The 27,645-nt window shown below is 42.5% G+C and overlaps 1 protein-coding gene across 1 annotated transcript in view; it reads left to right on the forward strand.

The window, feature by feature from the left end:
* EPG5 (ectopic P-granules autophagy protein 5 homolog) overlaps window positions 1–27,645 on the forward strand; it is a 101,331-nt gene that overhangs the window by 44,659 nt on the left and 29,027 nt on the right. Inside the window, exons 17-30 of the mRNA XM_040632560.1 lie at window positions 667–807; window positions 2,259–2,403; window positions 2,932–3,129; window positions 3,514–3,624; window positions 5,031–5,153; window positions 6,053–6,219; window positions 7,017–7,238; window positions 9,025–9,148; window positions 11,821–11,965; window positions 13,562–13,733; window positions 14,815–14,977; window positions 22,639–22,781; window positions 24,187–24,343; window positions 26,826–27,020. Coding sequence (XP_040488494.1) covers window positions 667–807; window positions 2,259–2,403; window positions 2,932–3,129; window positions 3,514–3,624; window positions 5,031–5,153; window positions 6,053–6,219; window positions 7,017–7,238; window positions 9,025–9,148; window positions 11,821–11,965; window positions 13,562–13,733; window positions 14,815–14,977; window positions 22,639–22,781; window positions 24,187–24,343; window positions 26,826–27,020 — 2,206 coding nt within the window. The remainder of the gene's footprint in view (window positions 1–666; window positions 808–2,258; window positions 2,404–2,931; window positions 3,130–3,513; window positions 3,625–5,030; window positions 5,154–6,052; window positions 6,220–7,016; window positions 7,239–9,024; window positions 9,149–11,820; window positions 11,966–13,561; window positions 13,734–14,814; window positions 14,978–22,638; window positions 22,782–24,186; window positions 24,344–26,825; window positions 27,021–27,645) is intronic.

Consider the following 27,645-nt stretch of genomic DNA (forward strand, 5'->3'; position numbering starts at 1 on the left):
TATTTTTGAATGAGGTAGTAATATTCGCATTGAATGGAATTTTCTAAAATTTACATAAATCATTTCTGCCTCTGAGTTTATGATTTTAAATAATTTTGAAAAGTGCATCTTTACATGGATCATCTGTCATAGTTTTCTCCACATTTGAGATTATTTCTTCAAGATAGATTTTCTGAAGTGAGTCAAAGAATAAATTTTTATGCAAATTGGTTTCAGAAGAATTTTGCCAGTTTATATTTACAGAGCGAACTCACTTTTGAATCTTCCCTTTGCTCTAATATTTTGTGGAAATACGCAGACAATGACAGCCCCATGACTCTTAGAAGAAGCACCATTTGGGAAGCAAAATGGGGTCGTGGCCAGTGCTCTGGACTGGAAATCTGCAAACCTGGGTTCTCATGTTGGCCCTACACTAGGAAATTATGTGAATTTGGGCATGATACCTCACCATTCTCATCTATAAGATGAAAATACAGATGAACTGTTAAGTTCCTTTGCACTTCCAGAGTCCTGGTGCTTGTATTTCTATGTGAAGTTTGGCTATGCACAACATGCGTTGGAGACCTGAGATCATCTGGGTAGCAAGTAGGCTGATGGCTCATTGGAAGAACATCATTTCCTGAACTGGCAACCTTGAGTGCTCATTGCCTTTGTCTCTTTCCATAGCATTGAGAGGTTCTGTGCAGAAGGCATCTCACTGTTGGGAATTCTGGTCCAGTCGAGGCATTTGAGAACAGTGGTTCATGTCCTGGATAAGATCCTGCCTTTGTTCTACCCTTGCCAGTATTACCTTCTGAAGAACGAGCAGTGAGTAGAGTGCAGCCCTGGGAGGACCAGTGCCTGTGTTTTTACGTAAAATAGGGAACGATGCGATTCAACAGTGTATTTTTTATGAGGCAGAAAACTTCCTGCCTAGTAGAATGCAAGTTGATGAACAGTGCCTCTTATAATGATTCCAGTTTTATTTTCATGAAAGATATTTCCGTTTCTCATTCAATTTTAGATTGCTTATAGCTTATAAGTATTTGAAAGAGTAGTTGTTCCCATGAAACCTGGGAATAGTGCTTCTGACATTGAGCAGCATATGGCTTTGCCATTGTAACAGTAGTAAAGCACATTGCTTTTCATTGTCTGCGGTATTACAAACAGGTAAGATGCATAGGAAGGTGCTCATCACATGAGACATTCATAATCTTATTGAGAAAACAAGACTTTGGAGGTAATTACAAAGTTATGAAGCAAAGTGTTATTATTGGCAAGACCATGCTATGGTGTATAGGTTGCATTTGCATATGGGTAAAATCATATGGGATTTATAGTAAAAGAAATAGCTGCTTGGGAATGGAGGGAATTAAGGATGGGGTATTAATTGATTCTTATTTGCACATGATAAAAATCCAAAGCACACTGGTTACACCAAGAAGGGGATGTATTGGCTCATGTGATTGGGAAAAAGGCTTGCTATGGATCAGGTGATTCTAGTCTAAAGTGGTAGTTCTCAGCCAGGGCTGATTTTGACCCTCAGAGGACATTTGGTAATGTCTAGAGATGATTTGGGTTGTCACAGCCTGGTGGGGGATGGGAGGCAGTGGGTGGTTGGGCAAAGGGGGTGGTTGAGGGAGGGATTGGGGAAGGCTTAATGGGTTAGGTATATTTTAGATAGCAGGGAAGGGTCAGGAAGTGTCCTGTGAGGAAAGGACATTGTAGATGAGATGTGGGGAATGAGTAGGAGTTTGCCAGGTTAGCTGTGGGGGAGTGTTTGAGGCAGAAAACCCAGAAGAAACAGAGGAAACAGGAGAGAGGAGGGAGCTGGTACACCCAGGGAACTGAGGGCACTTCCTGACTAATTGTGTGGGGACCCCCCCCCCCCACTGTCCCTTACACCACCTTGTATGATGTTGACACCCAGTACCAGATTGTGCGATGATTTTCTAAACATCTCTGCTTTTGTGAGGGTGGGTCTGGGGAGGGGATAAAGCGGGCACTTGTTCTTCTAATGCTCTTTAACTTGTCTGGGTTTGTGTGTCTTGGATCACTACACTTCTGCAGGTAGCTAGAATTCCTTTGAACCCACCTTAAATTTGAAAACTTCATTTTTCTTAAAGTTCTTGAAGCTTTATTGAAATCTCTGAATAGAGCTTTGGTCTACAAATGGGACCAGTTTTAATGTTTTTCTGTTTCCTCATAAGTAATTAGCCACTGCAAATTTATTGACTTCTGATTAGAAGGTCAAGTGTGTTGTCCTGTGTTCTTGGCAGGTTTCTGTCACACCTCCTCCTGTTCCTACACTTGGACAGTGGTGTCCCTCAGGGTGTTACACAGCAGGTCACCCACAAGGTGGCACAGCACCTGACAGGAGCCAGCCATGGGGACAACGTGAAGCTTCTCAACAGCATGATCCAGGTCAGGCCCCTAGGAAGCCGCTAAATACACCCTGGCCCACCTTTCCAATTAAGCTTCCCGGCGTTAGCACATCTGAGTGTTGGTCATTTCAGAGCACTTGGCACAGTGCTTTTGGCCAAGAATGTCAGCAGATTTGGGCTTTCTAGTGGAAGTAGTTATTTTGGTGTTTTAAAAATGGGAGGCTGTGCTCTAGGTGTACCGTGCAGAAGACCACCCTGCCCTGGGCGTGTGGGGTGGGTGTCTTTATGATAATCACCTGTGACCAACAAAGAATAACCAGACCCTAAAAAGGAAGTAAGCCATCGAAGGTGTTTATCAATAGAGATGTTAAAAGGATTTAAGTTCTCGGGTTAGCTTTCTGTAAAAGACCAACCCTAAAGGCCCTCGTTGGCAACCCTTTTGGGACCCCTCTCACTCTTGAGAGCTTTTTCTGTATCTTCACTTAATAAACATCTATCACTTTAATCACCAAAAAAAAAAAAGGTGGTTGACTTCTATTTCCACATCACCTGAGCCCTTTCTCCACAGGCCCACATATCTATAAGCACTCAGCCCAATGAAGTGGGCCCTGTTGCTGTGTTGGAGTTCTGGGTTCAGGCGCTAATAAGCCAGCATCTTTGGTACCGAGAACAAGCCATCCTCTTCCTCATGGACCACTTGTGTAAAACAGCTTTTCAGCTGATGCAGGAAGACTGCGTGCAGAAATTACTCTACCAACAACATAAGGTAAACCTGTTAGAGAATTTGTCTTTCAATCATTGACTAGATAGTGGCCTTCTCAGAACATTTCCCCAAATACACAGTTCCTAGTACTACTCTGGGGCCACTGCCTTTTTAAAGCTTGGTCTTGATGGTGCCTTATCTCAGGAACCATAGTCTCTGCTAGTGTAGACTCCAGGGAAGCCAAAGGAAAGGACCCCCCAGGGGGAGCCTTGCTCATTGCATTTGGTTGTAATACACTGCCTCCCTGTGGCTATCATTGCTGGGGGGACTAATTAGTGAAATCCATGTCTTACCAGAACCTACCATTGTAGGAAGATAATTGCAGATATTCTTGATAAGGTTTTTTAAAGCCTCTTCTCTCTGTTGCACATCTTGTCCCGTGTGTAGAATGCTTTGGGTTACCACTGTGATCGGAGTCTGCTCTCTTCTCTGGTGAGCTGGATCGTGGCTGGCAACATCACCCCTTCCTTCGTGGAGGGCTTGGCCACGCCCACTCAGGTAGGAAAGCCCTGCGGCCCTTTGGTAATCTTTGCGAATTTTTATGTTGTTACTATCTTTGCTGATACAGCGGTACTAGCTTTAAGTAGCGCTCCTTTAGCACTGACTACGTGTAAGAATGCTTTTCCGTCAGCCCTCCCAGAGGCCCTCGGCTGAGGTGGCGCTGCTGCTCTTGTGTTTCGCACAGGAGTTAACTGAGGTTTCGTGGAGCGCTCAGGAGCTGACAGCTTGCGCTCGGGCCTGGTCTGCCTGACTGCAGAGCCTGCCCAGCTGCGCGGTTAGGAGTGGACGCTGGAGCCAGCCCGGGGCTCAGTCTGCTCTTTGTTGGCCCTGTGCCGTGGGCGGCTTGCTTACCTCTCTGTCCTGGTTTCTTCCACCGTGGAATGGGATAACGATTGCACCTGTGTAGCACACTCAGACCCGCGCTTAGTCTAGCCACACGGCGCGGACTCGGTGTTGGCTGCTCTCACCACCCTGAGCAGCAGCAGCTGCTTTTTCTTCATTATTACCCCGTCTGACTGTGCGTCAGATTATGGCCGCGATTCATCACTTAGACCAGTAGTGACATCCTTCAGCCTCCCGTCGGCCTTGCCTCCTGCTCTTCCTCTTACCTCTTGTGATCCAGCTGCAACACGCTCCTTGCTGTTACCCGCACGTGTCCCTGGTGGTTCTGCCTCTCTGCCTCTGCCTCGGTGGTCCTCTTGCCAGGCATGCCTTCGCCTCCCTTCTCCACGCAGAGCCGTCTCTGGTATGCCCGCCTCTGTGATCCTGTGCTTCTTCCGCCAGCTTCCCATAGCACTTGACTCCTGATTCCGTGCTCACCACCTCCCACTTCGCATTGCAGTCACTTAAACATTAGTCTCGTCTCCTCGAACAGATGGAAAACTTCTTCAGGGCAGAGCTCATATCCGGCCCTCTTTCCTGTCCCTTGTGCCTATGGAACCTGCCCAATAAATAACTATTGTGTGAACAAACACCTTCTTTTACAGAAGTGGTGTTTCTGAGGCGCCTGGGTGGCTCAGTCGTTAACTGTCTGCCTTCGGCTCAGGGCGTGATCCCAGCGTTCTGGGATCGAGCCCTGCATCAGGCTCCTCTGCTGGGAGGCTGCTTCTTCCTCTCCCACTCCCCTTGCTTATGTTCCCTCTCTCACTGGCTGTCTCTCTCTCTCAAATAAAATCTTTAAAAAAAAAGAAAAAAAAGAAGTGTTTCTGTAGGAATTTAGCATTTTTCAATGATTTGTTTTAAGTTTTTATCTGTGACAAGAACAGTGAAAAGTTAATTTTGGGAACCATAAATATTTGTTGATTGAGATATCTGGTGGAAGAGATGCAGATTTGAAGAATATCCGGGTGATTTGGTCTGAGCGAGCTGCTCCTTCCCCTCACTCTTACCTGCTGTCCTTGTAGGTCTGGTTCGCCTGGACAGTGCTGAACGTGGAATCCATCTTTGAAGAAGACTCCCAGCTCCGAAGAGTTGTCGAAGGGGAATTGGTTATAAACTCTGCCTTTACCCCTGACCAAGCTCTGAAGGTGCAGAAAGCAGTTTTGCATTTGAGTGGGAGAAGGTGGTTTATTGATGGGTTCATCTAATAGCTTTTGAACTTCTGCGTTTTCTTTTGTCATAAACGCTTTGAAAGCACAGCATCCAAACCAGTATTTTAAAACTGTATAATTGAAGTGTATACACTCTTTCCAAGCTTTATTTAGCATAAAGAGTCACAACCTCATGATTGAAGTCTGTGTTCGCGCGTAGGTGGAGGGGTTTGCCCTCGTGTTAAAACAATTTCCAGTGTATGTCCTGTGCATCTGTCCCCTGGAGAGCTTGTTAAAAATCAGATTCCCGGACCCCGGCTTTCGAAATTCTGAGTTTCTAAGAATGGAGCGGGACCAGGAGTTTATTTTAAAAACTCCCTAGCTGATCTTTAGGCTCACTGAAGTGAGAAAAAGACTGGGGTAAGGCTTTAGAATGAAAGACCTATCTTGGGGTCTCCTAATAGAAACTTGGCTTTCAGGTTTCAGACCCTGTCAAGGAGTTTCTCATTCTTGAAAGTCCTTTTCAAATCTAAGTTTTCAAGAGATTGGTAACGTTGATGGTAAAGTTGACTTGGTTTTCCTATCACACTGCTCCCTTGCACTGTGGTGTTTTATGTGCAAAGGCCTGGAAAGGCATGGAAATGAGGTAGAATGTGTAAGACGCTTCCAATCTGGGGGTCTGTGAGATGTTTTGACAGAAAAAAAACTGCCTCACGTGTTTTGCTACCAAGGAGGTTCAAGTGTCAGCTAGTGGGTTGGAAGTAAGGTTTATAGGACTTTTTTTTCTTACTGAATTGAAAACAATGTTCAGGGTTTTATTTGGATCATTTAGAAAGAGCAGACTGCTTGGAACTGTGATCATGTCATGGTTGCTCAAAGCCCCTCCTCTTTTCTAGAAAGCCCAGGCCCAGCTGAAGCTCCCCATCGTCCCATCCCTCCAGAGGCTGCTGATTTATCGTTGGGCCCACCAGGCCCTTGTCACGCCTTCTGATCACCCTCTTCTGCCTCTCATTTGGCAGAAGTTCTTCCTCCTGTACCTTCACCGCCCAGGACCGCAATATGGGTATGGTACCCAGTGTTGTTGTAAGTGTCTGTGAACCTGTTCCTGACTTTGCACTCTGCTCTCATGCTCTGTGTCCTAACACTTTGGCCTGTGAGTTAGAACCATTCCTCAACCTGTGGCTAGGAGTCTGCCTCTCTTCCTATTTTACATTTATTAGACTAGACAGTTTTTGAGTTTAGGGTATCTTGTGGCAGCTCTCTCTTTACCATCCCCTATATCCACCGGGATGAAGACAGCACCTGGAGCCAGGCATGGTGTCGCATAGAGCCCCTGGAGCTGCAGAGGGAGAGAAACTGCCCCAGGCAGGCTGTTCGTGTGACTGTTGTGGGGGGGCAGCCTTGGGCTGTGCCTGGGGGTGTCTAACATTTCCTCTGGGTATGACGGGACTCTGGCCAGCTGGAACTGCCCGCTGTTTCCGAACATGTTCTCCGGCTCCAGCTCAATTCCTAGCTCACCCTCACTCCCTTAACTCAGTCCTTCAGAACGTACCAATATTGGTTCTTGGGCTCTTCTGTTTTCTACCAGCTTGCAAGTTCTTCTAGAGCAAAGACTGTCTTTATTCTACATCACTAAGTAGTGATATGATCTTAAATTCGTGTAGCATTTCTTTCTTTTCAAAACTACTTTCAGATACACTATTTTGTTAGAGCCTCATCCTAACCACTGAGGTAGAAATAACAGCTATTGAATTAATGTAGTATATTTATAGCCAGTGAATTGTTAATTGATTGCAGTTGTGTGCCACATAGAAAAAGCATCTTGTGTTGATCTCGTGATCTGTGCTTGTATTTTTTCAGGTTACCCATAGATGGTTGTATTGGAAGAAGGTTTTTTCAAAGCCCTGCTCATGTCAATTTGTTGAAAGAAATGAAGAGGCGCCTGACGGAGGTGGCCGACTTCCACCATGCTGCGAGCAAGGCCCTCCGCGTTCCAGCAGAGGGCAGTGAAGGGCCGCCTGCCAGCCAGGCCGGCACCCCTGGCTACCTGACTTCACCAGAGCTGCACACGGAGCTCGTGAGGTGGGCGTGGTTATTTAGCCATTTATGCTGTTGGCAGCTCGGGGTACTCTGCTGGAGCAGCTGTTGGTGCTGTAGACTGCCGGATGTCATTCTCTCAGCCATGCTAGATTGAATGCGGAGGGTGGTTTGGGCTCAGTTTGCATCTTGTAATGCTTCTTTTCTATGTTCCTCATGAGAAGGGAATTGGCAATTTGAATATAGCTCTGTCAAGTGCCTGGAGTCTGAATGGAAGGTCTTAAACCAGAGGGCTGATGTCCTCTTCTGTTTCTCTGTGTAATAACAGAAACCAAAACAATCGGTCATAGCAGGTAAACATCTAGTAAAGCCTGCTAGGACGCTTCTCTAAAGGAAATTCATGAGCAAGGCAGGGTTCTTTACGCAAAGTCCATACATCTCTTGGACTCTACCTGGGGTAGGGTAGGATCTAGTAATCACCCGAAACCACTTCGAAAATCAGACACAAAATGGGTATCCCCCCACAAAGATTCAGAACTCTGAAGTAAGTGGGTCCCTTTCACACTATTCCCTTACCTTTCATTTATGCTTGCCATAAACCAGGTATTAGTTTTCTAAATAAGACTTAATGGAAGTGGCTTCTGATAATTAGCCCTGAATGCCACATGTCTTGGTGAGGAATCCCAGGGTTTTAATCCAGTGCTGAGGCTTCAGGCTTGCTTGACCTGAAAGTCCTCCAGGCTATCTTTCAGCCTCTGGAATGATTTCTCCGCTTATCTTACTTGCTTGAAGGAAAACTTACTTTTAGCCAGGTTTAAGCAGTGGGGAGGCTTAATCTTTGAGCACTTGGATCAGCCAAGAAAGTCTGATGTGCTCTTCTGCCTCGTAAACCCCCCTTCCTTTGGCTTGTTGGTAAAGCAGCCATCTAACCGAATCAGAAGCTGGAAGAGAACTCCATACTGGCCTCTTCTGTGTGAGAGCCTCAGAGCCCTGTCCCTCTTTCTACACAGGCTGCCTTGGAGCTAAGAGGGGTAGTTTTCCACATTACTGAGCCAAGCCAAGCCATGCCGCCTCCCAGACCCCACCCAGCACTTTGTGTGCCAGACTCCTCTAGCCCTCCCCTTGCTGCAGACAGCTGCTTAAGATACCAGTGAGCTTAGCTAAATGGACTGTGTTCCTTGCAAAAACAAAGCAAATAAAGGAAATATTAAATTTTTAAAAAAAGTTTTTACTGGAAAATGGAGATTTTTTTTTTCTTTTTTTAGCCAGGCTTTGTTTTATGCCTTTTTAGTGGGAACAAGGTACACACATGATTTGAGTTCTGTTTGTGATTTCTTGAAGCAGGGGGGTGTCATTGAGCCTAAAGCTGGCAGGTTTTTCCATTGTGAAAGTTTAAGATGGCTTTTTAATGTTTTCTCTGAAAGAGAGAAAATGTATTTATTAGAATGTTCTTTAAACTTTCCAGCCACTGAGGCTCACTGTGACTAGATTGCCCAGAAAGGAAAAAGTCCAAATTCAGATCCTAAGTCTGTGTTAAAATCACCTTCTCCGGTTATTTTTTTCTCTATGTTGTATTTATCCCGACTTTAATAATAGCGTTCATAGAGCCCTTTCCTCACAGCCCTGTTATAGCAATTACTGCATCATATTGTAAGGATCTGTGACCTTCCTCCCCTGCTGGCCCATGAGCTGTGGTTGTGGTTGGAAACATTTTCTGTATTATGTGCTTTTTACTTTTATGTATTAGTGACAGTGTTCCTAGAGATGTGAGAAACTTCATTTGTCTACACATCTTTTTGTATTTTATATAATTCTGTCTTTTTTCTTTTAGGCTCTTCAATGTGTATATATTATGGCTGGAAGATGAGAATTTTCAAAAAGGAGATACCTATATCCCTTCTCTACCAAAGCATTACGATATTCACAGGCTAGCAAAAGTGATGCAGAATCAGCAGGTGATACTATGGCAATGTCTCTTTTAGCACACCTGACTGTGATCAGATAGGTCACAGTCATAATCTGAGGTTAAAACCACTTACCGATATGGAAATGGGGTCACAGGCATGTTCAAGAGGTGCAGTTGGGGTGTAGCCACTGAGGAGGGCAGATGATGCCGGACAGGTGAACAGGGGTCAGATTTCTAAGGGCCATGTATGCCTTTCTGAAGAATTTGGATTTTGTTCTGAAGTATTTGTTTGAAGAGCCCATGAAATGGCATGAGTGATTAGATAAATGGATGAATTTAAAGTATGTTGAAAAGAATCAGTAGGATCAGGAGAATTTTCAGATTAGATACACAGGTGGGATTGATATGGTAGTAGGATTGATTAGATACATAAGGACACCCAGATTTCTAGCTTGGGCAGCTAGAGATACTGTTAACAAAGATCCAGAATACTGGAAGAGGAGGTGCTAGAGGGGCTTCAAGTAGAATGCTCTACCCAGGATTTGGTAGGGAGGGGATGTACGGATCTAGAATTCAGGAATGGGGCACTGTAGGAAACGTGGGTTTAATGGTAGTAAGGCATTTAGGTTGAGAAGAGGACTGAATGAAGCCGGAGCCCTGAGAAGTAACGACATTTAGGGCTGAGAATACAGGGCCAGGGAAATAGGAAAAATAAACAGGCATTCATGATGTCCTGAAATCCTTTGAGTCAGTTTTGTGTTTATCTCTTCTTTATCCTCCACGTGCCAAGGCCTTACCTAAGAATTTGCGTGTAGTAGATGCCTGGTCAGTGTTTTTAAAACTTAATCATAGCTCCTTGGCTCTCTGATTTTTATCTTGGTTCCCCAGTATCGACAGAATTAATAGCTTTCTTTTTTTTTTTTTTAAGTCTTTGTTTGCCATTTGATTTTATAGCTCCACTTTTTGATCGGTAGTACACATTTAGAGTTATTCTGTCTTTTTGTGGTTTCTGAGACATCTCTGTTGCCCACTGTGAATTCTTAGTATTCTTAATCGTTAGCCTCTATCAGCAGCTGTTTAGCACAGAGGCAGACGAGGTGACATTAGCGACCCCACTTAAAGGAGACATGTATGCACAGTAGGGGGACAGGTTCAGCACCTCCAACAGTTGTTTGGGGCTTCTAGGATTCAGGCTTATGACCAAGATGACTTCGGAGTTTCTCCTCTGAGTCTGGAATGCGTTGTGTCATGGTTGGAAGTCATGATTTAGGACTTCATGGCAGTGTGCTCACTGAGAAACCAGACATTTGTAGGTTTAGAGGAATCCTTTAAAGACTTAAAAATCAGGAAAAAAAAATTGTTCACAAAGCGATAATCCATAGTCCATATCTAATCACCCGTTACTACTATTTGGTACAGTTTTTGGTGTTCATGAAGAGCTGGCCTTGCTTTGCATTAAAGACCGTCTCCCATTCTAATATGTGTTGATCACCAAAGTGAAGTAGACGTAGTTCAAAATACGCAAGACGGTTCTTTGAAGTGTGGGAAGAGAATACTGAAACTTCTGTTTTTTCTCATTTTATCTTTTATTTTACCTTTTGTAATAAAAAAATTTGATCATACAGAAAAATGGAATAATGCAATACACATGCCCTTCTCCCTCTGCCTGCTTTGTACCAGCTGTTGAATTTTATCTATAGCCCATCCACTCCCTTCACCCATGTTACCTCGTAACTAATCCTAGAAAGCATTTGATACGTGGAGATTTCAAGAGATGAGGGTTAAAAGAGTACTATAACCCAATAGCATTTATATCTGAAAAATATTAACAGCAGTTTCTTAATACAAATCTCTTAAGTAGTGTTGCAATTTCCAGTTACCTCATAAATGTCATAAAAGTTTGTATTTTCATTTTTATAGTTTGAGTCAGGATCCTCATTTTGTGATTGGTTATAAGTCTGTTTAATCTACTGGTCCTCTGCTTACTCCTTTTTTCCCCTCACAGTTTGTTTGTTGAAGAAACTGGATAGTTTGTTCATCATAGAGTTTTCCCACAGTCTGGATTTTACAGATTTTATCTTTGTTAGTGTGGTTTAACATGTTTCTCCGTCCTCTGTATTTCCTGTAAAGTCACGTTGGGACCAAGGGCCTGATCTAATCCAGATTCAGTGATTTTCAATATATTTGTTATTTATCTCTTTAAAATTTCTGGTTTTTACCTACGTTTTATAATTTACCAGCTCAATACTATGTATATATAATTTATAAGTGTACAATTGGTAAGGCTGTTGAAATTATTTTTTCTGATCTTGGTACATAAACACCTGCTAAGATTGTTAGTGTCCATTCTGTTATATATACATTTTAAATATTCATTTATTTGAGAGAGGGAGCGCGCATGTGCAAGAGTGGGGGGAGGGTCAGAGGGAGAACATCTTCAAGCAAACTCCCCTCTGAGCACGGAGCCTGATGCGGGGTGAGATCTCATGACCGATGAGATTGTGACCAGAGCTGAAACCAAGAGTCGAATGCTTAACTGACTGAGCCACCCAGGCACCCTGTTAGCATCCATTTTAAACGTGATTCATCCTAATACTAGAGAACTTGGTATGGACCACCTCGTGCTAAACCTTATTGGTCTACTTTTTAGTTAAATATATAGTTTTATATGTGAACGTATGATTCATCTGTGAAAGTTAATGTCCTATGGTTCAATTCTAGGATCTGTGGATGGAGTATTTGAACATGGAGCGCATACATTATGAGTTCCAGGAAACCATTGGTCTGTGGACGCAGGCCACACTTGAATCCCATTCTCCGCCCTGCAGTTTGTCAGTGCAGCTGGACGTCACTGATCCTTTGTTGGGTGAGTTGAATGAGCATCAGCCCCCTCGAGTGAATGAATGAGTGAGTGAATGAATGATTAAATCCAAGCCATTGTTAAGGTTTACACAGTGTGTCCCTCCAGTGAGAATTGCTTTTTAGGAGTTCATTGTTAACTTGTCTACAACTTAGGGTTAGGTTCGGCTATGAGTGAGAGAAAACTCCAAAACAGTAATGACTTAAATAAGATACTTTTCTGTAAAAGAAGTTGGAGGCAGGCAGTTTAGGCAGTAGCTGTAAAGTCATGGTCTAAAATGTTGCTTGAGAGACACGTGAACAAAGCTAGGCGTCTTTTCCAGTGATGAATATCCAACTCTGTTACATTCTGTGCAAAGAGTAGTTGTTCTAGTGGAAAAACCCCAGCTATACAGGACGATCCCTCTCTTGACCTGTTTGGGATGTTAAATTCCATCTGTTTGCGGTGCAAACAATACAGGTCTTTTTATGCCAAGTAAAATCCTGGCTATCAAATCGTCTTAAATTTTCTTAAGAATAGAAAATGGAATGCTACATCTGGAATTAAGTTGGAAATTCATAGTAATCCCTTAAGTATTTGTTGACCTGACTTAGTGACTTGAAATTTCCTTGACCTCTCCTATCCCTGTTATCTTACTTTTGAAAACAATCAGGTCTGTGGCAGCATTTTTCTTCATGTTCCTCAGTCTCCACCTGCTCTACGGTATGTGTCTAGGGCAGTACAGAGAGAAGGGGGGAAGATAGGAATTTATTGGATACCTGTGTGTGGTCAGCTCTGTACTAAGTATAGAAATAGAAACACTGAGATTGGATTCACCAGTATGGGACCACATGCAATCCAGTACAAAACTGGATGGACAGATTTGCCCTTATTTTCTTATATGGCACCTGATCTCTTATTTGGACTCCCATTACTGAGTGAACGAGTAAGTGAACGAATGAATGCATGACAACATGACTATGTAATCTAAGTTCGGTAGGAGTTTGTGCCCATGTCTTTATTCATTTTAACTCTACTAGTCTTAGCCCTCCTGTTCAGACTTTGGCCCAGTTTAAGATTTTTCACTCTGCCATATTCCTTAACACCCATTTTTTTTTCTCCTCTTCCTGTGAGGTTTATCTGGGTGATTGCATTAAACTCTTAATGGGACTACCTGCCCTTTCCCCCAGTCCATTGTCTGGTGATGGCTGCCATCTCTCCCAGGCTTGTTGAGAGCCGTTCAGTAGCTCCCCTATACACAAGTATCGAGTCCGGGCACTTTAGCATGTCACACAAGGCTGTCTAGGGTCATAATTTAAGATCACGAGCTTTGGGCTCTTTAACTGTCATTAAGGCCTTTTGGATAGGAATTCTATTTAATCATACCACGTGTTTGTGAGCTCATAGCTCCTGCTAGAGTATCAGTAGCCGTGTGGGGGCTCCCTCAAAACTTGTAAGGAATGGCAGAGAATGAGTTTATTCATTTAGGCCTCGGACAGTTTATGTAACTACTCCGTAGATATTCAGCATTCTTCTTGACAGCAATAAGCCAAGGCTTTGCACCCACTTGTTACTACCTACTAGTAGCCATTACTCGGTAAGTAGGACTTAATTTTCTTTCAGCTAAAGAAAGGGTTTTAAGTAACTTGCGGAAGCATGAGGCTCCCCAGCCTCCCCTTGATCTGCACCCAGTGAGGCCTCCTGTGCCAGTCATTTCCTCAGCCGCGCTCCTGAGTCAGAAGGACGCCACCCAGCTGGTGCGCACGGACCTGAACCTGTTGCAGCAGCAGGCCAGGTAAGAGCATGAGACCGCCGGGGCCGTGCCCCTGTGCTCGCTGCATACCTAGGAGGGCTTCCTCATCAGCCGCCTGTCCGTGAGGATAGTTTGACCAGGCTGGCCCAGTCAGTTACCTCAGCTAACCAAGTTGTGACAAGTCTCTTAATTGTACATTGAAATGATGTGGTGCTTACACGGACGATAAATTTTACGTTTCCTGTGGTGGCATTTCTGAGTGTCAGCGGTGCCAGCCAGGTGTTTCTTAAGCTTCTCCTGAGGGGACTTTCTGATACTGGAAAGATGGTGTTAAAAGGGTATCAGTGAGATTTACTTTCTTTTGTCACTGCTTTGCTTCCTAACTCTTCGGGTTCTTTAACAAATTGCCACAGGCGCTTGATCAGAGTGCGGGAAAGCCATTTAGTGCTCTGAGTTAAAGAAGATAGCGGATAATCAACTCTTGAAGGTTTTGATTCTAGCTGCTGTCTGTGAGAAGGAGTGTGTGCAGAGTGAGTCTGTTTTATAAAGTAAAAGAATCTTATGTTTGCAAAGACCATGGGAATCTGTCTCTTACTGGCTTTTGTTTCCTTGGCTGTTTTTGGTTCAGGCATTTGTTTGTGTATGTGAGTGTGTACCCCTGGCCCCACCAGTGCGCACACACGTGTCCGCGCAATAACGTAACAGTATCGACACCCATATAAAAAATTAGCTTCTTCCATCTTTGGCAGTTCAGTTTGAGTTGCTAATACCTAAGAAATCACTGGTGCTTACAAGTAAGGTACCCCTTTAAGAGTGCTTTAATCAGGATGAAATTCTCATTTGCTCTTGTATATTTAACAGTCTGTGTAAAAAACACCATTAATGTATTACAGATTCTAAATGAAGCTTTGTTCCTGGCTAAAAAGTTGTACCACTTTTCCTTCTTTTCTGAACTTTCTTACTAAGGAAAAGAAAGGATTTACACACACCTTTGGTCTTCAGTTCCTATAGAATACCAGGTCTTGTTGCTCCCTAGTGTGGGCTGGGGGTAACCGGAAGTCTTTATCACTTACCATGAAACCTTTCCTAAGCCTTTCTTCTACCTCCTGATGATGTTTTCCAGAACTGCAGCTCTTCGAGAATCTCAGCAGGTTGCCCTGGATAGTGAGCTGCTGGACACGATGCCCAAACAGTACGTTAACAGAGAAGAACAGACCACACTACATCTGGAGTGTAGGGGCAGTAGCGGTAAGAAATGCCAAGGAGCAGCGGTTGTCACAGTTCAGGTAAGATTGTTGAAGCTTCTTCATGATTCACTGAATTTTTCATTGAGTCCCTAATATTGGCATATTGTTGAGACAGACGGCAAGAAGTTCATAGCACATGAATCATGTCCCAAACATTTAATAGTTTGGGGGGAAGTAACGACCCACACGGAGCTAATCATGTATTTCCATAAGTGCTGATGTGTCCTGCAAGACAGAAATTCACAGAAAAACAGTTAACTGAGAAGATTCTTAGAGGGACTCACGCTGATCCTTAGGAGACTTTGATGATGACGGTTTGGAGTCACTGGGAAGGAATGTGGGAATGGTGTTCTCTGGACATCATTTAGGGGGTACTGGCTAGGTCAGTCTACTTTAGGTGGTTTCTGGCTGTGGTGGTGGGAACTTACATCAGGAAGGTTGGGATTCACATCGGAAAAGAGGATCACTTGGGAGCTGCAGCTGTGTGCGGTGGCCAGTGGGGAGCCGCTGAACACAAACGTGGAGGGCCATGTGGAGAGCAGGTCAGTTAGGTGGAGCTTGCTAACAGGCAGAAGGAGAGGTGAGTAAGATTAGGAACTCAACCGCCTCTTAGTCAGCTTCCTGAGTTGGAAAAACTGGCTCAAGTTGGGTCTGAGACATCATAAGGACATCAGGGTGGAGCTTAGCTTTAGCCAGCACTGTCTAAGCACTCTGCAGAACTTATTTTATCCTCCCAGCAACCCTGTGAGGTGGGTATTCTTGTTATCTTCAGGAAATAAAGACACAGAGAAGTTAAGTCACACACCCAAAGTGACACAGCCGCTGAGTAGCAGAACCAGGGAGGCCTGGGCAGTGTGGCTGCAGAGCGCCAGCTCCTCGCTCACTACCCCCGCGTCCTTCTGCGAGGGACTCCAGGTCCCCAGAGCTGGCAGAGAAAGCGCAGAGATAGGCTGCCTGTTGCTGACTACATCTGCATAAACATAGCTCTTCTTTTTTTTGTTAGCTTTTAGAAATTAGGGAAAATTTATTTACTGACTCTTGATTATCTTTCAGGAATTTCTTTTTGTGCTAATCCACATTCGAGCAGTTCTAATGTATTCCTCGTCAGTGTCCGGGGGAGCCTGTTTTCTCTAACATGTCTTCTCTGAAGTAACGTTTATACTTGTGTTTTTCATTAGCTTCAAAATTTGTTTCTGATAAAATAACATCTTGGTGTGCATCTAAAGTTCAGAAATTTGATCTGAGATGGGAGACTCCTAAACACTGCGTAATGTCTTTGGCCAGGTGCTTTGTAAAGTTAATTTTCTTTCAGTGTAATTTTTCCCGCAGTTGCTAATACTTCAGTTAGACTAGGTAGGAGCATTTAAGAAGGATCACTTACCAAAGTAATCGTGCTGGAAGACAAGTCTGTCAATTTCGGATGGAGTTTGAGTTGGTGTGAAAAAAGCTGAAATGTATCCACTTCTAATTAAAAAGGGTGTCTTCCAATCTGTGCCTTCACAAATATGGTATTTTTCCATATTTTGAGATTACATATCTTTGCCAGCCTGTTAATTCTATACAGAGAGGGAAGTCTCCTGAGGTGCATTTTTGTAAGTGGGTGAAGTGAGTACAAAAATGTTTTCCCAGTTCTGGCCAATAGCTTGCTCTGTGAAGAGTTGTGAATGTATCCTGCTCCAGCCAAAGAACAGGTGTCTTTGCCTGACCTGTTAACTCTCCGGGTCTTGCGGTGGAAAATACCACCAGGCAGACTTGGGAGCTTTAGCTCCCAGCCTTCCAGTGACTTGGCGCTTTTCCTTTTCGAAAATAGTTGTGATTTGTCTGAACCCTTGAATTGAAATTTCTTTGCAAAATTTTGCTTTGTTGATTCTGAAGTAGAAAGGTATACCTTTCCTGAAATTCCCTGAAAGTGCTTTTGATTCGAGGGAAATCAGAAAGCAAATGAATTACGGTAAGAATAAAAATGAATATGGCTGCGATTTAATTTTTGCAGACAACATAAAAATATTTCTGCTTTCTTTTCTCAAAAGAAAAATTGGTAGATGCTAAGATTGCTTGAAGAAAGGAAGAAAAAAAAAAAGAGAAAGGACGGGGGGAAGGAGATTATATAGAAGCCTCAAGAATTTGAAAAAATAGCTGTGTTTTGTGACCATAATCTAATTAGAAATATCCAGTTTTCTTAAAGCACGCTTTAGTTTTCTGCTGGCCTTACTAGTTTGCCCAGTGCTCTTCTTTCCAGTTCCGTTTGGGAAGACCTAGAAACTTGGGAACCTCCACTGATGGCTCCTAGAAGTATCTATATCGACACAGTATCTACTTCAGCCATTATTTTGCCTGGTGATGCAGGTCTGCCAGGGGCATTGAAAATGTGAGGATAGTGAGCAGCTTTTGTAGTCTGATTCAAGTAAGATTTCTTTAGAAAGTTATATAAAAATTGCTAACTAAGGCTATCCTGGGCAGTACTTGGCTGGTTGATACTTCCAGGAATTGAAGACAAATTTTTTTGGCTACTCATCGATAGCTAAGAGCAAGGTAGAAGAAAGTTGAAACTCTACTTTACATGAAGTTGGGGCATTATCTAATCGATGCAAGGCAGTTAGATTTGTTCTGAGTTTTGGTCAGAGACTGTACTTGAATCTAAAGCTGTCTCTTACACAAATGGATGACTTTGGTTATAGATGTTGGGGTCGGGAAGGTGAGTTCTGACTGTTAGGACTCATCACAGAACTGCCACTGGGAGAGCATATGCCATACAGAAGGTAGGTTGTTATTCTTATACATAGAATTGTAGCCCCTCTGTATCTGTGTGTCCAGGGACCACTTCATGGCTATATCCAGTAGTTTTGATGCTGTTTAACCTTACTCTATCATCTGGCGATGCTGAACGTCATGAAGTCTCTTCTGGTTGCTCCAAATCAATAGCCACTTTGTAGTTTCTCTCCAGGATTCCTCTTTATCAGCTCAACCCTTAGATTGCTGGTTGTGCGTGGTGCTTCCCCTGATCCCCTTCGTCATTGTGACATTAGCTGCTTTTGCCTACTGTTTGTGTTGGAGTTCCTAATCTAGGGTGGGTGTGTGAATGGTCTTTAGTGGGTCAGTAAGCCCCTGAAAGTATATGGAACTTTTTTTTCTGGAGAGTTCATAACTTCAGTAGATCCTCAGTAGTCCATGACCCCCAACGTGTTAACCCATATGTTGATGACTCCTGTTCTGCTTTTCTAGTCCAGAATTCTCTGAGTTCCAGATCTAGATTTCCACTTGCCTATGTAACATTCTATGAATGTCCATAGATACCTCAAACTCCACAGGTCCCAAACTAATCCCACCTTTACCCTCCAAACCTGTTTTTCCTGTAACAGGAAATGGGGACTTAGGCATCAGTGTCATCGCCCCACCCTCATACTTCCCATCTAGTTACTTTCCAGGTCCTACTGGTTCTGCTTCTGAAATGACTTTACATTTGTTTCTTTCTCTTCATCCATTGCCATTGCCCCCAAGTAGTCCCACATCGCTTCTCCCCTGAACCATTACATAAGGCTTCCTGTCCATAGACTCTCCCCCTGTCCAGTCCGTTTTCCATTCTGCCACCATTCATCTTTTTAAACACAAATCTCATCGCATTTGCAGGCTAACAGCCAACATTGGCTCTCCAGTATCTAGAAGGAGTAGGACTCTTGGGACCCCCCCCCCCATAATCTGTTCTTGATCAGTTTCTAATGTCATCATTTACCCTTTCCTGATCCCTAAACATTTTCTAGCCACTCAGGCTTTTTCCGTTCTCTAAATATGACACGCACATTCCTACCTTCTCTCTTAGGCATGTGCTGTTACTTGTTGTCCCACCCCATTTGTGAGCTCCTTCCTCTCATCCTTCCATTGGTTCAGGCAATACCTCTTGAGGTCTTAGCCTCTCTAGTCAGATTGAGGTAGTCCCTCCTCTCATAGCAGCTCATGCATAAATGCTGCCGTAGTCACCTGCTGTCTTTCCTGCCAGTCTGTGAACTCCTCGGGAGTAGAGTTCCTGTCCTTAGTCATCTGTGTTCCTGTACCATCCAGCATGGCTCCTGGCATATAATAGGTGCCCTTTCACGGCCCTGAATGAGTCCATGAAAACCTCGTTAGGCTGAGTTACAACTTGTTTGCATTATGATTACCTCTGTCACTGTGACTAGATTCTGAGTTGTATGAGCGCCAGCACCTTGTCTTACTCGTGTTTCTGTTGTCAGTGGCCCACACAGTGAGTGCCATAGAAGTGAAGAGTTTGCAGGAACCAACAACTACAGATTTATACTCTTCACAAGTAAGCTCCCTGATTTTAACTACCCTCAGGAATTCTGTAGATATTATTTGGCTGGAAGTTGGAACTTGTTCCTACAAGAAATTAGCAGTCAACTCTTTGATTGTGTTTACCTTAGGCCAATTTATTGTTCAGTTGGCTGACTTAATGTTTTCCATACAAAATCTCGACTTACGCACCATACTGCTTCACTTTTTGCTCTTATACAAATGTCTCCTGGGCGTTCGATCTTGGAAAGTGGTAAGGATGGACATACTTCAGTACACTACATTATTTCCCCGCTCTGTTCAGAGCACTTCTTATCACTTACTGGGGCACTGTCCTATCCCAGGTAGCATGGCGGTGACTGTGCTTATATTATCTCACTTAATCTTCACAAATGAGGTGAGGAAACGGGTTCAAGAGAGTCTCAGAGACTTGCCAAAGCCACACAGCTAGTAAGTGGCTCAGTTGAAATTCAAGCCCACGTCTATTTAAATTCAAGACCCATGCTTTCCCACTCAGTATTGGGAAATGAAGCCATTTGCTTTTAGCTGTTTCTGCTCCAGTTTTTAAGACCAGCTGTATCATTCTGAGTAAGCTGATCATGACCATCAAATCTCATTTAAATTAACAGGTGTACCGTGTTCTCTGTCTGAGTTGGTGTGATAAGATCACCTTCCCTTTCAGTGATTAGAGAATTCAGGGATTGGATCCATTTTCAAAATTAACTTCAGGAGAATAACTTTATGTTTTAAATATAAATTTTAAGATTAAAAAGCATATGTATATTTTAAGTGGCTCATTTATAAAGATTTCAAATTATATCATGAAAATACTTCATTGCCTAGTAGATTTTTTCTGTGAGAGAAAGCCCTGGAAATTTCCAGCCATCTGCAAATGTTTGAACTATGTATAGCTTGTTGGGGTATACAAAAGCCAAATAAATATATTTTATGGGGAGTGAGACGTGCTGCTTCTGCGGTCGTCTCTCCCCATAGAAGCGTCTAATAATTCAGTGATATTCCCTGAGGAAATGGGGTGATTTATAATAGGGTTCCTTTTGTTGAACTTGGTATTGTGGGGCATGTTTGCCAGACCCAGGATTGATTTATTATCATGTGAAAAATTTGCTCAATCCTAGAAATGAAAGATGGAAAAGACCCACTGAAGGCCTCACAGTATTGTAACAACTTGCTTGCTTTGTCCAGCTTTTATATCACTTTGTCTCCTTACAGCGACTCAGGCGGAGGGGCTTCCAGCATGCGGCTTTGTTGTGTTGTCCACAACTTCTGGTGATTGTGAGCCGCCAGGCAGTCAGCCCCTCTTCTGTTCTAGTGAGCAAAGAAAACTCAGTAGAGTTGGGAACAATGAACAAAAACAAGTAGACTGGGAAATATTGATCATTTTGAGGTGTTTTTGGTGAGAATGTTGCTTCTCCTTACTCTTGGGCACTGGTAGTTTCCACAGCGTGGGGTGGCAGCTCTGAAGCTCTAGGGACTTAGTCTCGTCCCTGCATTTCCCAGTCCAGGAAACCTCTGTCCTATCTTACCCATCATCTTTCCACTTCCCTTCATCCTCACGGTCTTCCTTCTTCCTCTCGGATTCTTTCTTTTTCTCCCTGTTTGGCTGCCTTCTCTCCAGGCCAGCCAAGGGCTGCGACCCTCGACGACTCGGTCTAACTGCAGTTGGTGACATCATAGGCACAAAACTGACTGCACATGCTCCTGCCTTCGGTTTAGGTTATTAAATGTTGGTCTTTTACTTGAAGATTGGAAATTTAATATTTGTATTGATTCATTATATGGGTTAGTAGAGGTAATTTGATTATTTTTATCTTTCCTTTCTCCCAAAATTAAAATAATTGTTGTTAACATTGTATGTTCTTAGTTATTCACTTTCATGCCTTTTGATTTAGACTAACAGCATATTTTTTTCTTTAAGAAGTTTCATAAAGCTTTTTAATACAACATTGTTGCGTTTTATGGAAGAAAGTTGTCCTCACGATCATGAAAGTAGGTGCTTGGCATCTCGTCGGACTGGGGTGCTGTGTAAGGCAGAAGAGACAGGACCATTGAGCTCCAGGCCTTTCGTCTGGAATTTATGATAATAACTCTGGCAGGGACATAAGGGCCTCAGTTAAATAAATTTGTGAATTAAGTATTTACATTATTTACAAACAAAGGTACCTGTAATCATTGCAGTGGTGGCTGAAGACTGGGTTTGGGTAGGTGCACATAAAGGAAAATGTAGGCTCACTCACATGATTGGGGAAACCCATTTGAGGAGAATGAAGGATTTAACATTCCTGCCTTCTGAATGTTCTCATCTCTTCAGCCTTCTCTGCTATGCCTGCAGAATAAGTCCAAATTCCTGGCCTGCTTCAAAGGACTCCTGCAGGACAGGACCCCCTCCTCCCTAGACTGACCGCTCTGTGCTATTCATCCCTGACCTCCCTGCCAGGCTGGGCTTCTCCTTGCTGTCGCTCTATCCTCCTGTCCTCCACCATTGCCACCTTAGTTCTGTCTTTGTGTTGCAGCCTGGGCATAGGATATGCTCTACATCTATTCATATCCAAAAAAGGATATTAAAATGTACAAACAAAGCAGTTATCATTATAGGTCACCATCAGTTAATTAGAGAAAAGGGATATTAACAATCCCCTCAAAGAGGAAAGATGCAGTCTTAAATAAAGGCTTATCTTTTAAACTGGAATAGATTTAGTTTTTTTTTTTTTAAGCTCAGTAAATTCTCCTTTGTCACATCTTTACTGAGAATGAGTAAAAATTTTATCAGAGATGAGCTTTCAGGGACCACTGAATCAGTCAACTGCTCTTTCGTAGGCATGCAGCTGATTTCAGTGCACTTCCTGTATTTTGTTTTGTGGTTTGTTTTATAATTGTATATCCTTTCTTCCTTTCAAAATGGCAAGTGTTTTATTAGCAGCATCTGTGTCATTGTCTTTGTATGCGTGGCACACATGAGACGTGCAGCCTTAGTGTTTTGAGTTGAACTGTGTGCTGTTGGGTGGGGAGAATGGAGGGGGGTCAAGGCTCTGGGGAAGATGCTTGGCAGAGGAGGGGTGCAGTGTGCTTCAAGGAAAACCTCATTGGTAGAAGACATTAAGTCTGTTTTTGATGAGAGCTGGGGAGTCCAAACATAAGTGACAAGGAACACATCCTACAAAAGACTGAACCAGCAATAAACTGTCGCAGGTTTGATTCTTCATGAAAAACCTGAGGTTCTTGAATAGTTTTTTGACATTTTTTTTCCCACCCCTGTTCTATTCAACTGAGAATTCTGAGTTATAATATTAATTGTAGTAATAATTCTTCATCAAATACTCAGTATATTTGTAATAAATATTTGCTCTAGAAACGTAATAGGAACAAAAAAGTCCCTTGACCATTTAAATTTTTCTTAGTTTGAAGGTATGCATAAGAATGAAGCAATAAGCCAGCAGCTTCATGTTCTGCGAAAAGAAGTGAAGCAGTTGCAAGCCGAAGCTGCTAAGCCACCGTCACTTAATATCGTGGAAGCTGCTGTCCATGCAGAAAACTTGATTACGTAAGTTTTGAGGGCATTATAATTTAAAATTCTATTTTGTTATTACTGATGGTAATCCTACCTGCTACCACACCCCCAGGCACCCACTAATTAAATTAGTATAAGGATCAGCAAACAATGGCTGCTGGACCAAATCTGGCCTGCCACCCCTTTTTATAAATAAAGTTTTATTGGAACACACCCATGCCCATTTATTTACTTCATGTGTATGGCTTTATGCCAAGATGGGAGAATTGAATAGTTGTGACAATTTATGGCCCATAAAACATAAAATATTTACGGTCTGGTCTTTGATAGAATAAGTTTACTGACCCCTAAATTATGAGATGACACAGCATATTGAAATTCAATCATGGAGAGATTTAGTGCTTAAGTTTTAGATTAAAGTTACATTTACCCAGAAAGTCATCACTGTCAACTCAGATTACTAAGCAGAGTTTGAAGTGGAATTGTTCAGGGGAATTAGGGCTCTCAAGTGTAGTTGTCAGCTTGCATTTGGCCATTGTAGTTTTTCTCTTGGAGCTTCTCGCTTACGCTCAATGTTCTCTTTCTCCATAAAGCCACCAGGGCATGACTTGGGAGAGAGGTTGACCCTGCCTTTAACTTTAAGGTGACTCCACATTCTAGTACCAGCAACTAATCCCCCAGTAGATTGGGGTGGTGGTACGGAGGAGGGCATTGAATCCTTTTGTAGGTTGGATTGGGGGACCTGGGAAGAAGAAGGAGATGAGGTGAACAAGAAGTTAATGTGCTTTTACTAGCAAAGGAACTCAAAAGAGTATGAGACTTAGAAGAGGTATCTTTATTCCAGGATCTTACTCTATACAAAAATCTTTTTCAGTGTTTTGGATTTTAAAATTTAGAGAAATCAGCATTCTTGTTTTTAAAAATGTGTATTATGTAAGGAATACACAAAGTTGAAAGAATAAATTCTGAATTACATACAAAGTATGAAAGGGTAATTTTGATAAGGGTAAGAATGTTAATAATACAGCTGATCCCCACTCCCCCAGGAGGACATAAAATCATTTCTGTGTATTAAAAATAAGTGTCAGGCCAAGTTGGAAGATACTTACCCCACGGAATATTTTATTTTAAAGATTTTACTTATTTATTAGAGAGAGAGAGAGCACACACTCATGAATGGGGAGGAGGGGCAACAGGAGAAGCAGGCTGCCCACTGAGAAGGACCCTGACCTGGGACTCCATCCCAGGACCCCAGGATCATGACCTGAGCCGAAGGTAGACGCCTAACTGACTGAGCCACCCTGGTGCCCCAACCCCATGGAATATTTTTAAAGTGACGTTCGTATGGAGCTCTGAAGGACTCCTAAGACTATTGCCTGAGAAGTGAGTCTGGATTCTCCTACTACAGACCAATAATCTCACCCACATTTTTGCACAGGGCCTTAGTGAATGCCTACAAGCTGCAGCCTACCCCTGGGGGTCAGAAGGTCGGCATTAGCCTCTTCTTTACTGTTGTGGATCATGTCAGCGATGAGACTCAGCGTCATCCTCCCACAAGGCAGTTCTTTACATCATGCATTGAGATCTTGGGACAGGTAAGGTAAAATTCTGTGTTTTTAGCCTCGTTCACATGTCACGAGTCCTTGCAGTGTCCTCATTAGATACAGTGAAGGATGACTTCAGGCTTACATTACAGATTCGGACTCTTTCTTAAGGCAGAAGCCCCTTTGAGTTGTTGACTTCACAAGATGTGATTAAAATTGTTGGTAGAGAATTTTGCTTCTCATACAAGAGATACAAAGTTACCCATATTTGAAAGTCTCTGGGGAGACATCAAACTCTTTCTATGCTTTTCGTATTGTTAACAATAACTTTGTGAAGCTCTTTATTGTTTATAAAACACTCTCCAGTTCATCCTCACAGTGATTCTGTGTGATTGATACCGTTCTCATTTTAAAGATGAGAACAGTAGTCTCTAATAGATGAAATGACTTGCCTGGAGAATACAGCCGGTCAGTGCTGGAGCTGAGCTTGGATCCCAGGTCTTCTGCCTCAGCAGTCCGTGTTCGCCCTGCCTCCCCACTGCTGTCTCCCAGTTGCTGTTCTCAGTCCCCATTTATTTATGTATTTATTGGACTGTTAAATATATGGATATTTAAAAAGGCAGAGCAGTGTATCTGTGCATATTTATGAAATATGTCATTAAAGAAAGGAAAGCCGCTTGATGGAAAATGTGTTAACATTAACCGTGTACTCTCACCCAGTTTCAGTGGAATGAGTACTTAGTTATACTTATAAGGAGGTGATGCGGAGCAGATATTAAGATAGCTTTTTAAAAGTTTTCTTCCTGATTTTATTTATTTATTTATTTTTTAAAGAATGTTTCCCCTCTTTTTTTTTTTTTAAGATTTTATTTATTTATTTGACAGAGATAGAGACAGCCAGCGAGAGAGGGAACACAAGCAGGGGGAGTGGGAGAGGAAGAAGCAGGCTCATAGTGGAGGAGCCTGATGTGGGGCTCAATCCCATAACGCCGGGATCACGCCCTGAGCCGAAGGCAGACGCTTAACGACTGCGCCACCCAGGAGCCCCCTTCCTGATTTTAAACTTGATGGGTGCTTGTCGTAAGCGATGCAAGACAGTATAAAAAGTATAAAGAAGAAAATTTTCTCATAATTCTAACCTCCTGAAGATACTGGTTGCATAGCTAACATTTTATTACAGTTTGTCTTGGTATATATGTGTGTCAGTGTATGTGTATACATACGTAGAAATGATACATCGTTCCTCCATATAGCTAGAGATAGGCATATATGCCCAAAAATGGGCAAGTGCTATTTTGTAACCTACTGTTTTTCATTCAAACGCAACTTCTAGATATTATTCTGTGTTAATACAGACTGATCTCATGGTATTTAATACATAGTGTTCCCTGGTACAGATACATTGTGATGTATTGAGCCCATTACGTCTGGGAGGCTATTCACGTAGTTTGTTTTGCTGCAGTAAGCCTGAGATGAATATTCTTACACATCTCTGTGAACTGTTTGGGCTGTTTTTTCCAGGATAATTTCCTAGAAGTATGGTCGCTATGTCAGAGGGATTAGCGTTTGACGTAGATTGTCACAGTGCCCTTGTGGGAAGTTTTTACCTGTCCCCACTATCACAGCAGGGTTTGAATTTATTGTTCTCCAAATTACAACCAATGCGAGGAAGGATTGTTCTTTTTAAGTCTTGCTAATCTAATAGGGGAAGTGTACTTTGTTATTATTTTAAGTTGCATTTCTTTAATACTTATTCACTTGCGTGACTTTCCATATGTTTATTGGCCATATAACTGTGGTTTGCTGGTTGTTGTCCTTTGCGTGTTTACTGTTGTAGAATTTCTGTTTTTTGATTGCTTTGAAAGAGCTCCTCAGACTGTCAACCTAGTATCTGGAATGTGTTCTAAATTGATTTTTCTACTTTGTTATTTTTTAATTTTATCATTCTTTTTGCCTTATGGAAGTTAAAATTTTTATATATTCAAATCTCTCAGTCTTGCCTTTTATTATTTCTGCCTGTGATCTGGCTTATCAAAGCCTTCCTGACCCTGAAATTATTTAAATACTTATATCCAGTACTTAAAACATTAGAACCAAGTTAAACAGGGTTATCTTGATTATATATTATTAGAGTTAGCTTTTTAAAAATACTCAAACCACATCTCAATAAAATCTATAACCTAGAGGTTTTGTTTTCTTGACAAAATGCAGTCACTTTGGATACTTAGTAATCAGGGTAGGTACCTTGCAAATGTCTGGATTCAAATTATCCTAATATTTTAATCTTTTAGAAATTCTCTGTGGCTTGTCCAAATCAAATTCATGGATAATTCAGAATTTTTAATATCACCGTCATTGGAAGTGTTAGGTTTATCTGTGTTGATTTTAGATTTTTTTTGATTGTTCCGTGTTTTCATTTAGAAAAAGTTCTGTTTGCCTTCTATATTAGCCCTTAAAGCTTGGTTGCTTAAATAAAAGTTTGGGGGGGGTGGTGCAGAATCTGATGACATTTTCCCTTTCTAATTCTTTCAAGGTGTTTATCAGCGGCACTAAGTCAGAATGCAGGAAAGTACTAGAGACCATTCTGAAGAATAGAAGGCTCTGCTCTCTCCTGTCTCCTTTCTTCACTCCCAATGCTGCACCCGCGGAGTTCATTCAGCTCTATGAGAAAGTGGTGAAGTTTCTAAGTGAGGACAACAGCGATATGATTTTCATGCTGCTGACTAAGGTGAGATGTGATTCCGTGCTGGTGCCATCATGGAAATGTAGGATCCAGTGTTGTTGCCCACTCTGTAGAAATGAAGGGCCCCCTGGAGTTCTGTTTCCTGGTAGGCCCTTTTCACGTTTTGTATCATCTTCAAGCAGCTTGATCCCGTAGCTCTTTCTTGTGGGGGCATGGGTTGTGTTGTGTCGGGCAGTCTTACTTCACATTGTAGGAAAAGGGCTTTGCTCCCAAGCCCTCTTTAGAAACAGTACAGCTTTGAAATATTCATAATAGTAATTTAGTACATCCTTCTTTTGAATATATCCTGAATTTATGCCGAAAATGTGTTTGATAAATGAGATGTCATATATCAAAGTCTCTCATATTTGGAATAAGCCAGATATAAGCAAATTGCCTTTGTCCTCATTCCAAGTAGAATATTAACTCAGGCCCAGGCAATGAATTTACTTAACCACTTGAGAATTGCGGAGGCTTAGTGATTTTGCCTTCAATTGTATTTCTCTGACATCTATAAATCATAAAACCTAGGCTTTTTTTTTTTTAAGATTTTATTTATTTATTTATTTGACACAGAGAGAGACAGCCAGCGAGAGAGGGAACACAAGCAGGGGGAGTGGGAGAGGAAGAA

The sequence above is a fragment of the Ursus maritimus genome, unplaced genomic scaffold, assembly GCF_017311325.1.
Source record: "Ursus maritimus isolate PB19 unplaced genomic scaffold, ASM1731132v1 scaffold_18, whole genome shotgun sequence".
In the NCBI taxonomy this organism is placed as follows: domain Eukaryota; kingdom Metazoa; phylum Chordata; class Mammalia; order Carnivora; family Ursidae; genus Ursus; species Ursus maritimus.